General features: G+C 43.8%; 1 protein-coding gene across 3 annotated transcripts in view; it reads right to left on the bottom strand.

Moving 5' to 3' along the window:
* Nucleotides 1-271: 271 nt before the first annotated feature.
* Nucleotides 272-17421, bottom strand: part of dyrk4 (dual-specificity tyrosine-(Y)-phosphorylation regulated kinase 4) — a 34674-nt gene continuing 17524 nt past the window's right edge. For 2 of the 3 annotated variants that reach the window (XM_035424396.1, XM_035424397.1), the window contains 13 exons: nt 11173-11256; nt 9739-9888; nt 9256-9403; nt 8896-9059; nt 8117-8253; nt 6730-6870; nt 4592-4730; nt 4180-4261; nt 3825-3997; nt 3642-3702; nt 3130-3259; nt 2838-3016; nt 272-2628 (listed from right to left, as the gene is read on the bottom strand). In XM_035424396.1, coding sequence (XP_035280287.1) covers nt 2366-2628; nt 2838-3016; nt 3130-3259; nt 3642-3702; nt 3825-3997; nt 4180-4261; nt 4592-4730; nt 6730-6870; nt 8117-8253; nt 8896-9059; nt 9256-9403; nt 9739-9888; nt 11173-11256 — 1851 coding nt within the window. In that variant the 3' untranslated portion in view covers nt 272-2365. Of the gene's footprint in view, nt 2629-2837; nt 3017-3129; nt 3260-3641; nt 3703-3824; nt 3998-4179; nt 4262-4591; nt 4731-6729; nt 6871-8116; nt 8254-8895; nt 9060-9255; nt 9404-9738; nt 9889-11172; nt 11257-14587; nt 15142-17421 lie in introns of those variants that run through there. The other variant, XM_035424399.1, reaches the window with a different exon arrangement.

Raw genomic sequence — 17421 nt, 5'->3', positions numbered from 1 at the left:
TGCCAGTGAGGATTGTGCAGCAATGCCGGACACAAGTGGCTCTAGCACCTTCCAGGGATGCCAGCGTTTCAGCTGGCCGGGAGGACAGCATTTTATCATGAACCAGCGACACTCGCAGTTGATTGAGACCCCTCAAACTCACCCGTTGTACTAAACGTTCAGTGTTTTCCGCAGACTCAGGTCTGCATGTGCCCTGCTTGCTGACTGCAGTGCAATAAGAATCGGCAATGACTTCACGTGTGTAGTGAACACAATTATAGTCGGAAGCAAATAAGTTAAAACAACAATTTATTGTACATATAAAAAGAGACTTTCATAAATTGTCTATCCCTATTTATAGTTCATACATTGATGAGCAGTGTAGTAAGCTCTATGTACCAGAAGGACACAGCTTACATTTTCCACTCACTCTTTCATTCCTCTGATTCATTTTTAGGTTCAGACTATGAACATTCCTTGAAAATATAATTAAAAGGATTCAATATTCCTGCATTCCATGTACAACCACAGGTACTGAAAACCATTTGATAATGTGCATTTAACAACTGACATAGTGGTAGTATTTTGTCAAGACGTGTGCTGTTGAACTTTTGCTATTTCATGCTGTTGATCCTCTTTCAGTTATTCCTCTCTGAATTGATGTGTTAGGGCAAGCGTAATTTCACAGTCCTAATTTAAAGGGGCTGAAATGCTAGCAGTGATACCACTGGCATACAGTGGATCTCTGTGTGGATGAGTTAACACTGAACCCCATTATAATTTGGAGGGAAAAGTCCTGGAGATCAATCTTGTGTGACCTCCCTACGCAGTGTGCTCTTTTTCCCATGTCATAAAGTGCAAGGGTTTGAATACTGCAAGGCACAAGCTCGAAGAATCCTCTTAAAGTACAATCAGAAAAACGACACAAATAAAGAACTATACACTTTCACAGATAATAAAAACCATAATTTCCTTCATTATAATACAGTAACAAGTAAAACCTTGTCTAATGTTTACATTAAACTGATAATATATATAATGGACATCTGAATTTTATCCATGGAGTACAAAACAAAACAACAAATGTTGTATGTACAAAGAAAAACAAATATACAAGTATTCAAATTTACAGGTCCTAAACCATAAATCCTTACTCATACTTCTCTATTTGAACAAATGTACACAAGTATAATATTAATAATAATAATAATAATAATAATAATAATAATAATAATAATAAAACCACTGTTGAGAAATGAAACAGTAACACTGAAATAACCAATTTCTAGCAACTGGGGCCCTAACAGATTAACTAACAAATGTAAACCAAGTCTTGAGACCGGTTCATTTGGCTCTGTGTTTGCTGTGAACATGTCATTGAACTGTAGCTAATAACCCTGTAGCTAATTAGACATAAGTATTCAAAATACACTTCTAAACCATATAATATGAACAGCAAATTAGAGCTGTACAATCGGCTCACAACAGTCCATCTTTGTGCAGACAGGGGAGTTTGTGATTTTCATAAAAATAAAAATGCTGAAAAAATTAAAATAGCTACACATGGATGTCATGGGGTCAGAGTTTTCCTGTTTGACAGAGTCGATACAGCGTTTTTGATGTAGAATGAATATGACCAGTCTCTTACAATTCAAACTTCCATCCCAATATAGAACTTCTCTACTGCTACCACTAGAGGGCAGAGGTTCCCTCCTACAAATCAAAAGAGCATGTGTGAAAAGCATGCACATGTAGGCTACAGCTTCAAATGCTGTTTTCTGATTGGTTACAATCAGATATTTACTATTTAAAAGCATGTATAAATAGATATTTTTTCAATATATAGATTATACAAAAACTGTCAAAAGCTTTATCAGCAGACAGTGACAGACGTTGTCTTGCGCTCCTACTCTAAGAAGTCATTTTAACCTCTCTCCCTAACTCTCTCTCTCTCTATATATATATATATATATATAGAGATATATATATATATGTGTGTGTGTGTGTGTGTTCTAGAGAAAAATATAAGCAGTGTTCACACTTTTTTACATGACTGCCAGCAGATCAGATTTAGACCAAAACTACTTAATACAAAATCAATATAAACTGAAATGCAACAGGAGACAGAAAATATGTGAGTGATTTCTGCTGTGTTATCACGTTAGAATCCGCCAGCCAACTCCCTGCAGTAAACTTAATCATGTCTGCTGCAGAGTTTTATTGGTTTAATCTCTCCTTGATAAAAATAAACCCAAATCGGATGGCCAAACCCCACAAAATATGAAGCCACTAAACCACGCCCCCCTGTGTGTTATTTCTGACCGCTGAGGGTGCTGTTCAGATTTCCCTGTGTGCCAGTGCTGCAGCGTGGCCACGCCCCCGGCTGTCACATGATGGGGGGCAGGCACTGAGCCTGCTCCTGGCCTGCCGCGTCGGTGTCCGGCTCCAGCTGGGGTTTGATGATGATGTGGACCGGCCTCTCCCCCCCGGCGTCTGGCTTCTCGCTAACGTCCCTGGCCCCGCCCTCCCGCGTCTCCTCCTCCGCGGACGCCCCGATGGGCCGCAGGCGTTCCGCAGCGGTGATCTTGCCCCCCTTCCCAGAATTCTCTCTCTTGGTCTTGTCAAGTCCGTCAGACACCGCCTTCTCGGCTGCATCGCAGAAAAAGAAGGTTTGGGTCATAACCACGTTGTGATGAACAGATATGGTGCCGCATGCCACATGACACAAAATGTAGTGGAGGAGGCGGCACTGCATCACATTAAAGTGAATGTGCAGACTTCTAACTGCAGAAAGAGGGCTTGGTTAGCGCAGTTTGAAAAAAACTGGGCGGAGTTAGGAATCCGGCCCGGCCCCTTACCTGTCCTGTTATTGGCCGCTTTGCGCACCGCGTGCTCGCTGTTGCTCTCCGTGCTGATCGAGTTCTCGCCCGGCTTCCTCACGGGACGGGTTTTGGGGCGGGCCTTGTAGAGCCGAAGATCCTGAATCCACTGGTGCTGCATGGCCTCATCGGGGGTCATGCGCTTGGCGGGGTCCCACCTGGACGGTGTAGAACACACAGGGGTTAGGGGTAGGAACAGGGGTCAGGGTCAGGGTCAGGGTCAGTGATGGGACAGCGGCGATGGCCACTCTCTCGGCTGGAAGACACGTACGTGAGGCAGTGCTTGAGGAAGTCCAGAAACTGGGGGTCGCTTGTCTTTAACACGCTGGCCATGTCTTTGGAGTTGGGACGTCGTTTCCTCCCTTTGCTGTTTGTGATATTCCGAGGGTTGCCCTTGGAATCTGTTAAAATGATAAAAGCAATCAGTGAGTTGATGGCTACATTACAATAAACGCGTTTACGGCGACTCACAAGTCAAAAATGAACACATTGACCAGGGCTGCCCAACACTGTTCCTGGAGATCTACCATCTTGTAGGTTTTCATTTCCACCCTAATTTTGCACGAATGATTCTACTAATTAGCAGCAAAAAGAACTCTGGCTGTGAAATGAGGTGTGTGTCAGTGAAATAGTAAAAACATGCAGGATGGTAAATCTCCAGTAACAGGGTTGTGGAGCCCTGACATAGACAATACTGCAGTAGCACCGTATCTTGACGAAGCTGCTAACTTAACAGCAAAAAAGCACTTTGGAAATGTTACTGTGCATGTACAAAGCACTCACCGAAAAACAGCCTCTTTCTTGACGCTGTCTGGATGAACTCATTTGGGGGCAATCCCAGCAGCTAAAACACAAAAAAACATAGGACAGCTCACATTATTACAGGACAGGCAGACTTCCAGGACAGGCAGACATTTTAAGTGACAGGACCAGCTGTGGGGAGGGGCTTCGGCCTGCTCTCAGTACCTCCATTATGCAAGCGATCTGTTCCACCTCGCTCTCTCCTGGGAAGAGGGGGTAGCCCGTGTAGAGCTCAGCCAAGATGCAGCCCAGACTCCACATATCGATGGCCATGCTGTAGGGATGGCCCAGTATCACCTCTGGAGAGCGGTAGAAACGACTCTGGATGTAGGTGTACACTGGGAAAGGAGGGAATAAGAGAGAAAGGTACAGAGAATGGTAAAGAAAGAGAAAGATGTAAGAGAGAGAGAGAAAGAGAGAGAAAGACAATGTTAGGTCCCACATACTGTAAGAGCAGGCTCTGGGGTGGTGCCCCTGTGTTCAAGCACATCTCAAATGTCCCACAGAGGAGAACACTCACCTCTCTGTTGCTCATAACAGCTGGACCCAAAGTCAACCACTTTGATGCTCCCTTGACCCTTTTGTGCCAGAAGGATGTTCTCCTTCAGAGGAAGAAAAAAATGAACACAAAATGAACATCTCCCTCACTTGGAAGTATATTACCATATTTTTGCACCTCTAGCCCTTACTCATAATTTTAGAGTAACAGTGATACTGCTTTGGGACTATTATCCGTAGTCCACAGAATGGGTAGGGAAGGTGGTGGTGACATTTCCATAGATTCTGACATGTCTGGCCAAAACTTAAGAGAGAGAATCACTGATACAGTTTCTTTAGCACTGTGCTGCTTATTCTTTTTGTCCTGCATGACCGTGGTATAAAATTTTAATAGTGTATTAAAGTAAGTTGAAGAGGCGGGGTGCGGCCCGCACCGGTTTGAGGTCGCAGTGGATGATCTTCTCCCGGTGCAGCATCTGTAAGCACTTGAGCAGCGCGTGGGCGAAGCGGCGGATCAGTCCCACGCTGAACCCCTGGAAGTTGTTCTTCTTGATCAGCTCATACAGGTTCACTCTGCACAGACAGGGAGGAGCCGCACATTTAGCCCCAAAACCAAAAAGGGAGAGACAGGGTGACTCCTTCTCATTGACACGGGTGGTTCAATGACCGCCTTACCATTCATTGGGACAAAACTGGGGACTAATGGGAGAAACAATGGGAGAAGCGCCACACAAGAGGCTAAAATATATAGTAAAACACTATATATGTACAGTATATACCCTCGCGTCTTTTTTGAGTGCCATATTACACAAGTAGATGCAAACTGCACACTGTACAGACTGTAATTTGCGTATGCGGTAAAGCTGGAGGCCCGTAAAGGTGATGTTATGGAAAGAAGCTGTAAATCGCTTGTCATCTAGATGGCAGTAGCAGATAAATGTAGACCCCTAATTTTGTACATTCCATTCCCATACCTGCCTGCCCTGATCTTATCACTCAGATCCAAATGCTGACTGGGCATCTGGCACTGAAGATTCAATACATCTGACCCGGTGGGCTGCTTGGATTGCTCAAAGCCTGGCAGCTTGCCTCATCTTTAAGGACAGGTTTAAGAATCACATTTCCTCCATTTTACACAAAGAAGCTAGGCTACACAAATTGTTCACGATCAATGTCTTAAAGTCCTATCCTTAGTTTTCAGGTTTCAGCATCCTACTGTTCCAACTCCAATTATTACATGAATAAATGCACACAGTATTAAGTGTTCTGTGCTAAACCAAATTAAAGACTTACTGATTAGTAATATATAAAGCTGTTTAGCATCGTAATGTATTGCATGTACAGGAACACACTTTATATCAGTTCCTAGAACCTATCAGAGAATCCGTGGCATGGAGTGGCTTGGGCTCTCTGGAAAAAAATACCCAAACAGCTCTGCTCCTTGTAACTGAACCCTTTACGACAGTACCAGACTGGAAGAAGAGATAGGCCTCTAATCAAGGCATTAAGTAAGGGATTCAGTGTCTGTAACACTAGACAAGGTGGCAGTATCAGACGTCCTGTAAAGGTCAGTCAGCCAGTAGATGAGGTTGTTTCTCCTATCTGTTGGCACGATTAGACCTCCACCCCACTCCCTCATGCCTCCCCAAAGGCCTATAGGCTTGATCCAGAACATTCCCTTCCTTGACTGGGTTATACAACTTAAGGGCCATGTTTGACTTATATCAGCCCAGTTTTATTCCAGCTCCACACCTCTGTTGATGATTTTGCTGAGTCATGCCCATTCACAGACTCTTGCTCCAGATTTGTTCTCCTTTTTAAAATACATATTTTATCCATACTTTCCCAAAGCATGCTACCCATATAGCAGGCCAAAATTAGATGTGGGAGTCTGAGCAATGGCCATTAATCCTTGGGAAAGGTTAAAAAGTTGGGTGGCTCATCCTGTAAAGGCAATGTTCTAATTCATGGATGCCAGTAGATGAGGTTGTTTCTCCTATCTGGTCCGGGATCAAATCCTGACTGTGCCAGTGCTGGATGGTAGTCCTGCAGCTTAACTAGCCATACCCAGGGTTGGAAAAGGCTCATTTGGCTGAAATGCGCATCTCTTTGCTTTCTAGGTACCACAGCTGGTTGTTTGGGTGCCTACAGTCTGCTTGCTAAGGCTGTGCATGAAGTGTTTTCCTTTGACTCATGTCTGTGCAACCTTGGCTCGTGGGATGCAAGGTGCGAAGAAGTATCTGGAAACATCTGCACGATTTGGAGGAGAGCGTGTGCTTGTCCACATTCTCCTGCATTGGCCATAGAGATTGCAGGACAAGCGCGTGCGTCCATTTACGAATTTATGAATTTCAAATTGGGATGAAAAGGGGGGAAAAGCAAAAAGTTGGTACCCCGCAAGCAGAATATTCATTTGAAATATTTCTGAAAGGCTGGTAATGTTAGAGAACCACAGCCAACAGCAAAAAGCTATTCTGAGGTTCCTGGTTTTACAGCACGCTCTTATTTCACAAGGGCACTGCAGTTGCATTTGACCTCCACCAATGTTCCAGATAAGCTAAACGGCGCTCACCCCAGGAGCTCGAAGGAGATACAGAGGTGGTTTCGGAAGTAGAAGTGCTCCTTCATGTGGATAACGTTGTGGCAGTTGTCTCGGTCCTTCCTCCTGATCGCATCCAGGATTTTCAGCTCCACAAGCGCTTGGTGGTGAAACCTGCACCCACGTGCAAAGCAACAGCAAGAGTCAGGCCACATGCACACTCAACTCAAGGACCAGGGGCCATGCTGTCTTTACATTTAAAAAATTGATAAAAAGCAACAATCTATACTACAGGACTGTCTTATTGTCTACAACTGACAAGCCAAAGAGTCAGTGGAATGTTACCAATGTTGGCAATGTCTAGACAGTGTTTTAATTGGTTGCCAGGCTGTGGCTCACAGGACAAACATTTTGCAAACACCTGAAATGTCCAGTTTAAAAACCATCTCTGATAATGCATTCAGAGGTTTTCAGTTCTCAGTGGCTTTTTTTGTGCGCTGACATTCTGTGTAGCCGCCCTCTGTTTTGTCACGAAAAACCGAACAAGGACAGGTTTGAATGCCCTAGATATGCAATAACACCTCTCACTGAGGTGCAGAGTGGAGAGTGGAGAGGCTCAAACAGGCTTATGCTTCTAGTGTCGCACTTTGTATTCTGAATTATTCACGAGCTTTAAGGCTGGAGGCATCAGAGTCAATCAGAGAGCAAAAGAGCCTGAAAGCAACAGATCACCTGAGGATAGGTGAAGGGACAGCCAGATGCACAGACACACAAGCACACACACACACTCATACACGCACGTACACACACCCACGCCCTCGCACACACACACACGCACTTACACACGCACACACAAACACACACACACGCATGTTGCTTTTAGCACTGATCACAGTGACCCAACAGTGTCCACAGGAATACATTTGTAAGGCGATCAATCTTGTGGGTGACCTTCCAAGCACACGCCCCAGAGGGTGTGAGTTGCAATTTGGCATCAGCATTTTAAAAAAAATCAACAAGAGCAGAGCAGAGAAATGGCATGAATGCTGATATCACAAAGTGATGAGGGCTCACAGCATGGTCCCACACTCCAAATCAGTGATGTGCCACTCAACAACCTCAGCTATTATTGCAATTATCACATCATTTATTATTATTCATATTATCTATGAGCCACTGCACTGTTCCTGATGCTGAGTAACCATAATACTAAAAAGACGTTTGAATGTAATTGAACATGACAATATGCAACCCCATGGACCACCAAGCTATTATGTTACACTAGGTCAATATGATAATCTTGTCTCCACATTTCAAGCTTAAAGTTGCATCTAATTCTAAAGAAACAGTCTGTTATGTTATCTAGGATAGAGTGGAATTGAATGATTCAAAATGGGCAGAGAACCCCCCCCCTCATCACCTTTTCTTGTTGCGAATGACCTTTATGGCCACCAGCTCATTGGTCTTGTGATCCAGACATTTCAGGACTTGTCCAAATGATCCTTTTCCAATCACCTCTAGCACCTCAAAGCGATAGCCAATGTGGTCGTGCAGGACCTAGACAATCAGAGAAATCCATCAGGGTTCCCACAAATAATGTTTGTGTTACGAAATAAGTGTCGCCATATTGTGGGGACAGGAACACAACTGGAAGGGTACTACAATTTGAATATGAAATGAGCTACATTGTGGCTTGGGCACTGGTCTACTTGTTGTAGCCAATAGCAGCTTGCGTGACAGTTGAGTTGTGTGTTTTCTTGTGCAGCGCTGTGCTGTGCTGTTCGTTTCAATTGTTGCACTGTGGGGCTGTTATGAACTCAGAGAGTTCCCCGGGTGGCGAAGTCAAGCCATATGAATAAACAATGGCCACCCCAGTGGCACTGGGGAACGTCCCTAAAAAAGAGCCTTCATGAAGAATGGAATCAGATCAACACTGACTCCATTCAGACAACATAGTAGCAGCGCAAGACCTTCTGACCCAGTTTAGTGTCCAAATGGTTATTGTGTGGTGCCAGAGAGGGGGCGGTTAGTAGGTCAAAGAATTGGGTTACTGTGTCAAATCTTTTTTTTTTAATTACAGTAAAACTATTATCATAGTCAGGGACTGAACACAACAGAGATACCAATCAGAAACTATTGGGGCATAAAACAAGAGCAACCCAATCAGCCATCATTTGTTTCCCCCTGTATGAATACAACCTTGATGTAGCTGCCATGCTCGTCGTCATAGCCACAGTTCTGGGGAGTCCCCTGGGTTCCCTCGATCTTCTTAGAGTCCAGGCCCAGGTACCAGATCTCAGAGTAATCCATGATCTCCTCCTGCTCGAACTCGGTCAGCCGCTCCTGGAAATTCTGCAGAACCTCTGTGCGGGAGGTGAGGGGGTGGTTAGATCTCAGCAAGCATCTCCCTACTGCACATACACACACCCACACACAGGAATGTACACGCACACACAGGTATGTACACGCATGCACACACACACACACAGATAAATATATAAACTGTATATTGTATATATATGTAAGTGCCAGTTTAGCAAAATACATTTTGCACTCTACCTGTGGGTGACATGGGCAGCCTCAGACCCTCAAAGGATTTCTCCTTCTCCAGCTTGTTGGAGAGGCTCTTAGTGCTATTGGATTCAGACAGGTTCTCCGTGGAGGTGCTGAACCGTGTGTGGAACTGAGAGACCCTCGGCCTCTCCTCCTGTCAATCAGAAAGGGTGAGGAGGTCAACCATCGTGTCACTTCCTCTCTCAAGGTCCATCCTTCTGATGTTACATCACAACATCGTTCCCAGCAGTCTGACACAGAAGCAACACTGAATCAAGAAATCAGCTGAATGTCATGTCTTGGATTGAAAATTTTAGAAATAATTAGTTTATTCAAGGATCGTTAAAAAAAAAACCTTCGTAACCATGGCAATTCTGCTTGTCTTTTTTCTAAATGCCTATTTAAAGTCAGATACAGGGTGGCTGCAAATATAGAAATAATTGGGCAGACAGCTCAAAATTAGATGTGAAAAAGGAAAAATGGTGCCACCTGCTGCGTTTGGTGGCTGTTCTGTGTCCCCTTGTTGGTGATGTGGGGCAGGATGCTGTCGGACTGGTGCTGGCCCTTGGCATTGCTGACCGCCACCTGCTTGACGGGCGCTTCCAGCTGGGGAAGCGTGCCTACGCCTGTGCCAAACTTCTAGATGCACAGAAGACGAAGAGAACAAGCGGGTTTGAGAAAACCACAGCGGGTGACAGATCTGTCAAGTCTGCATTAGATCCATCTCCCCCTCCCCATCCTTGCAGCACTGTGGCTAAGGTTGCCAGTACTCTCACCTACCCTGCCCATTCGCCACCACCACCACCCCTAGCTGCAGGTGGAATTACCCGGTAGGGTGACAGTGAAGAGGAGACAAAGCCAGGAGGTCTGGGCTTGACAAAAGCTGTCACTGGCGCTTCACTCGCAGGGCTGAACCTGAGCACCTCTCCTCCCTGCAGAGCCCCACGCACACACCAGCCATGCACCGGTGGGGAAGGGCTCCGCACAGCCACAAGCAAAGGCCGAAGCGCAGCTCCAGGTCTGTCCTTGCATTCCTATCGATTTTGGCCCGCACACTACTGCTACCATGCCGAAATGGGGATCCTATTTATAGGAGCCGGTATTTTAATAGCTGGCCCTCGAGCCACTGCAGTATCTGCCGCCTCGGTGATCAGGCCTGGAGACTACAGCTAAATATAGCTACGCGGTGCTCTGTATGACAAGAAATACGTACTGTACCATTCCTCACACACACTGCACACTGCGATGCCAAAGCTTGGAAATGTCCTTCTCTGTGGCATGCTGAAACCAGCCCTGCGATCTGCGACAGTGAGTGAATGAGCTGCCCTTAGCACTGCCCTCAGGAGGAGACTGTTTTCATTATAACTTAAAGGTTTACTGTATTTTGACATGCCTGTGGGGATCGCCTTCAGTTCGTGACACCAACAAACAGAGGGTCTTCCCAGTCACTCAACTTCACAGGCAACTTAGTAATGCCATTAAATATTAATGCTCCCTCTCACACTGGGGGTGGGGGGATTCACCTGCTGTAAGGAGCTCAAGGTACTTATGGCCCCCCAGCAAACCATCTGATCTAACATCAGTTAGTCCAACCTTAGTCCTAACCCAGATCACTTAATGACAAGATAGCTGGCCTAGGTTCAGAGTTCGCTGATAAATTCTGTAACTGCACTATTGTAGCAGCGTTAGGAGAGAGAAACTTTGTGACAACTGAAATGGGAGGAACTACAATGTGTTGGAATGTCCATTTGAACCAACCATAGTACTTTATTCAGAATATGTGAGTCCTTTGATTTGTTCCACACGAGTTAGTGACTGACAGAACAATGCATTGCCACCCATTACTCTGGTCCTTGAGAACTCATTTTCCCATCAGAACCTTGTGGTGGTGTCCATGGAGATTGGGTGGGAGATGTGAGTCACCTGCTGATAGGGCCTGCTGGATCCCAGCCTGTTGCCATCAGTTGGAAATCTCTGAGGGTGGGGGAAGACATCAGGTCTCGTTGACTGTGTTGGGGGGGAGGGGGGTGGGGGTGGAAAGAAAGAAAATGTTGTTTAACAAAGAGAGGAAAAGAACACAAATGATCCACCCACAGCATTTCAAGCAATTATGGGCTCATCAGGTGACCTTATCCAGTGATTGTAGTAGAAGAATGTAGGCAAATAAAATGGATACTACACACACTCTTGTATAGTTCACGCTCCCGTCAACCCTGCACATAGTGTTGTGAGACTAACACTGCAGTATTCAGCATATGTATCACAAGCCCAGTTACAGCAGCCAGTAAGTACTGTAATGCTGTAATTGACCGGAGTCCACAGCAGAAGTCTCGCTGTTAGTGGAGCAGGGTCTCACAGATGCTAGCCCGTGGCGGCAGAGGAGGCTAATTGTCCCTGTTAGCCACAGCAGCACATGTGCTCTTAAAACAGGGCTTCCCTTGTAAGGCCCCACAGTAACAATGGCCTCCTCACTCCTCACTCGCTTCATTTTTCCGGCACCAGCGACAGGACGCCTTGTCCTGGTCTCACAACCCCCACCTCTCCCAGGGTGTCTGGCTGGCAGTGAGAGCTCAAGTCAATCGGGTTGGCTGAGGTCTGACTTGGGCAGTGTGTGGCTGTACTTTTCATGAATTGCCCTGCAGGGTGTGCGTCTTTGTGTATGAATGAGCTAAGAGGCAGCAAGGGGCAGAACTAACGGGTCTGAGATGGTGGAAGTGAAAGGTTATAACCAAAAGGGGGCCACCCCACGCTCAGTACCACGCTAGGTTACCGGCACTTTTGCCACCCGAATAATCTTAGAACTCCCATTCAAATATTTACAACTGAAACATTCTTTGTAACTCAACCTGAGTGGGCCCCAGGCGGGACTCTGGGAGGTAGCGTGCCATGCCGGTCGCTGTGGCAACACACGGGCCGGTAAAGGTGCGGTGCCGCACGTGACAGACAGTCACGCAGGCAATCTGGACCTCAGGTGAAGCCCGGTTACGCCGGACAAATGCCAGCAGACAAGTGTGCGCCAAATTATTTTGTTTTCACGATAACTTAAATCTAGTCTAGCCTGATTCTGATTAAAAGAGGTGTTTATACTTTCGATTAAAATCAGAATTAGAATAATTCTAATCATTTACATAGATTATAGTTCAATTTGCTGCCGAAATCACCACAATCACTTTTGTCATCACTAAATTCATGTTTTAGTCACCTTTTATTCAGATACCCCAAATTCACTGAATCACTAAAATGAATGAACAGAGACACAAATTCAGTCCAGACCTCCAATAACAAGTAGGCCTATAGGCTGGATAATCAAAGAGTGTTGTGCTGCAGAGATGGTTACGGTTGTTCTAACAGTGCAGTTCAGGTCCCAATGTCCCCCCAGCATGCCAGCTTGTGGTCTGGGATAAAGGGCATTGATAGGGTTGGGGACAGCTGCGGATCAATTGTGTTTAAAGTGGGTCAGTGGAACAATGAGGACTGGAGCAGAGTCACACTTCCACCTATACACTGAGAGGCATGGAGGAATGTGTTACTGTAACCCCCCCACCCCGCCCCACCCCACCCAACACACACATACACACACACGCACACACACACACGCACGCATGCATACACAACACACACACACACACACCGCAGAGACAAATCAGGTGTTTCAATACACAGGTTCAAAATGTTGTACCACTCCTGGGACATTTTTATCAGACGGCAATGTATTCGAATGGTGTGAGCAGTCCAAATCCTATTTGCGGTACAAAATACAGTATGTGATATTTCTCCACAATAATGAGTGATGCCTCAATAGAAGGAGATGTTCAACACTGACTCTCCAAGACTATCCTCCTTATCCTCAATCAATGTTAGGAAAATCATTTTTATTTTTTTAACCACAAACATTTTTAAGATACTCTAAAGAAGATCAGATTATCTGTGTTCGTCAACATCTATGTTCTTCAAAATAAATTAGAAATTTGGATAGACATCATCATCCTGGCCCCAGTGAGATGTAAATTTTCATTTTTAAGCTTTTGCGCAGATTATTCCGTGTCAACGAAAGGCCTGGGAAAGCATATGGCAGCATTCTCCTCTTTACTGGAGTCAGCTGTTTTCTGTCGACATCATCCCCAAATATTTTTATTGAGGAATACAAAGCCATGCTGTTCATACCAGGTCACACAGACAATTAAACTTCACGCTGAAAGTATGATGAAAAGAGGCCTATGATAGGCTATTCGAATGTGATTGACACATCTGGTGACTGCAGTCTCTGACATTCATGTTCAGTTGAACATATGTTTCCTGTCTACAGTAAAGCATACATCTCATCCATGTTTCTAAGAACAACCAATGGAAGTGCACAGAAAAGTACAAACAACTAATCACATGGTAGTAATGCAAAGGCCAGTGCAGGATTTAGAATTTACAGTGCAATTGTTGGACACACATTATTCTATTCTATTCTATTCTATTCTATACAATAGAATAGAATAGAATAGAATAATACATTTTCCCTGGGGGAACTTCAGGACAATTATTATTATATGGCAATAAATATTTCTATTAACAGAAACGCGAGCTTGGTTCTTCAGCGCAACTCCAGAATTAAAAACACAACAGAACAGAAGGCCAAACTACATAATGGTCGGAAATATTCCTAAGGCATGAGTAAGATTTAATGAAACATAGGATAGTAATAGATGAGACATTCATTTTCTGATCACTAAAACTGCTTAACAAAGCCCTGATGCAATTTCAGTATCGGTTATCCACACAGTAAAATGTTAAAATCCCTATTGAACTCATACGTACTTTGATAGTGTTGAATTAACACTGGACATTTTACTGTATGGAGTATAGTTAACCGCGACCATGAATCTTACATGGTTTTGCAAAAAAAAAATAATAATAATAATAAACAGTATATGCATGTTTAAATGTAGCATATAGCATAAGAAACGACTGAAAGCGAAGAAATTCAAAGACTGATTTTACAATTGAGACAGAGTAATAATATTATTTACAAACGTGGATTTACCGCGCATTATACGCCGTCCAGTACTAAACAGACATGGTCTTCAGTTCAAGTTTGCATTTGACAATATGTAGGCTAGTCGGGTCATCGCTTCAGAAGAAACACGTGTTAAACAAGTCAGAATGTTGTCTGTTATACAATGCAGACTGTGTTAAAACAAGTTAACAATAACACAACTGAAAAGAAGGATAAAATAAGGAAAATAAAAAAGGAAAATAAAATAGCACACTGCCATGTTTTGTCAACGACAAATCTAGATTTTAAGCCGTCATCCTGCTGCAAACAATGTGGATATAATTTTGGTCTCACCTTTGTATTAATTTCAGGAAACATGTCGTTATGATATCGGTGCTCTCTTTACCATTCCAGTGTTAATATGCTGTACGCATTGTACGCGAAGTTCCACAACTACGAAATCCAGGTGAACGCTCTGCTCGAGCGCATCACAAGAGACTCCTCCGACAGCGTGGGCTTCGTGTTCTGCCTTCGGTCCTCTTCGCAAATCACTTAGGTGTCAGCAGAAGGTGTTCAACGGAAGAAGCTGCTGTTAGTTTGGGAAAACAAAACAGTCCAGCTTATCTGCGGCTCAAGACAGCGCTGCACTCTTTGCTGCAATTCTGGGCTATAGGTTCAGAAAAACTGTCGTCAGCAGGAGATTAAGTAGACGGGGCAAGCTGTTAGTGTATTCGCCTTGACGCGTAGGCTACGTATCCAGAGAAGCCACCTGTTTAGGTTTTCGCGTTTGACAGCTGGGACTCCCAATATAGATTTGTTTTGGTCCCGTCACCTATCGTCAACTGTAAACTGACGCTCCTAGGAAAATCCAAGAGCTCCAGCACCAACGCGCAAACATGTGATATGTGTGTACCATTGCCAACAAGCAGCAGGCTACCACCTACAATGGGTAGGCTCTAGGAATCGATCGTTGTTACTAGAATCAGTACACGGCACGTACTGTAAACCACGCTCTGTTATTCTGTCATTTTTTTCCTATACATATTATCATATGATCTTGGTGCGTTTGGTGGGTAAGAACGCTGCACGCATTTTGCAAGGCAGGGTTGGGTCAGTTTGGTAATTACACGTTACAATGTATGCAATTTGTTTATACAGTTGAAAATGTGTATACAAAAAAAAAAAATGAATCTCGAACAGCAAGGTGCACCGGGAATTGCGAAATTCTGAGTCGAAATAATCGTGCATTTGATTGAAAAGGCAACAAGGACATGGTATCAGTGTACGTTGGGCGTGTATTTAAGTTTCTTTAGAGATTATAAATAATGCTAGAACGCTTATATTGCTCAATTAATTTATTTATTAATTAAACGCGGATTAATTTATACACTGTTCTAATTATCTCAGGAACCGAAAACATATGACCACACACACGAAAATAAATGCACAAAAGCATGGGAACACATTTCCCATCATTTGGACTTTAAGACTAAATTGAGGGTAATCGTTCTAAATGTTCACCATATCTTCCAACATTTATTTTTGCACGTGTATCCTTTGGGGGTTCAATGCTCCTGACAGCGGATATGCACTACCAGGCATGCTGAGGCAAAACAGACAATTCCGCAATTATTGGGCCCCTAGAGAAAAAGGACTTAATCTCTACACAATCACAACTATAACGAGAGGAAGCCAGAATACAAGCATGCTCTCTCTCTCTCTCTCTCACACACACACACACACACACATGCAAACATGCACACATGTACACGCAATCACAAACAATGAAACGCAGACGCGCGCACATACGCTTGTATGTGATGAAAGGCCTGTTTCATGCTGCCCCACTAACGTCAGCACAGATGAGTCATCTCTCAGAGGAACCACGCACTGGCAGCAAGAAAAGCTAGTGGGATAAATGGATAATATAATGTGATTATGATCATGAGGCGATGGTTATGTAACTCAGGAACATTCCAGGGGATGATCTGTCCCTAGGTAGTGTCCCTTCCGCACACCAAGACCCACAGAAGGCTGCCACACCATTTTAGAGAAGGCTTGACCTCTGCACACCTTTTTCACATTGTTTGATTTAAACTTTAGGGTGATGTGCAATACACCGAGTCTTTCCTCATTAATTCTAACTAGTCTGACATTTGAGAAATTTTCATAGTTTTTTTAGTTTTAAGCAAACAAGCACACACAGATTGACATGTATAAACAAGTCACACACACACAAGAAGAGGCCAAACACTAAATGCTAAATTCAGTCACCCACAAATTCCCGATTCTGTGCTTTTTTTGTTGTAAACTCCAAGACCAATATTTGTTTAAATTCTTTCCTCAAAGAAAAAAAAAAAACACCACACATTTTATATTGAGTAACCCCTTCTTCCTTAAGCACATTAACAGTGCACAGAGAAACCACAGAAGCTCACCACTGCTGTTTATGTACATTGTGTACACCACTGCTGCCATATATATATATATATATATATATATATATATATATATATATATATATATTTATCAGTACTTCAAGGGGCCCTCCACCTATCGTGTGTCTCTCAGCAGATTTTCACAGACTGCCTTGTGATTTAGTACATGTAATGCAGTTCTGCCGCACAGCTCTCTTCTCAACATTATCAATCAGCATGCAGGACAAGTGCAGAACATCAGTGCAATTCAACATCACACTGAAACTGGCTTCCCTCCCTTGTCCTGTCCAGAAGCATTGCATAGCAGTTTCCAAGGCAACTATTATGGAATATACTTTTACATTTCCTTTCAGTAAAAATTCAACCAGTTAGCCAGGAATATAATTCTACAGTGTTATTTCGATATCAAAACTGAACAAACAACAGATCATTAAAAAATAATAAGGCTTCTAATATCTTGTGTATTCTAGTAGCCATGCCAGAGGTCTTATCTCGTAGGTTTTCATTAATGCTGCACTTAAAGCAAGCACCCTGCAAGTCTATATGCTCTGATAAGCACTGCTGAAAGGCATTTGTCTTTCCACTATTATTTATAGCCTCACTTTTACAATGGCAACATAAAACAGCAGAGGAGCATTAGTGCTCATTCAATATGAGAGAGCTGGCTCACAATTCACACAATACTTCAAAGGCAGACAAGTTGTTGCTTCAGAACCTTATAAGCTTCCATATTTAATATCATATCAGATT

The sequence above is a fragment of the Anguilla anguilla genome, chromosome 7 (genome assembly GCF_013347855.1).
Source record: "Anguilla anguilla isolate fAngAng1 chromosome 7, fAngAng1.pri, whole genome shotgun sequence".
In the NCBI taxonomy this organism is placed as follows: domain Eukaryota; kingdom Metazoa; phylum Chordata; class Actinopteri; order Anguilliformes; family Anguillidae; genus Anguilla; species Anguilla anguilla.
This window is presented reverse-complemented; position numbering and strand designations above follow the sequence as displayed.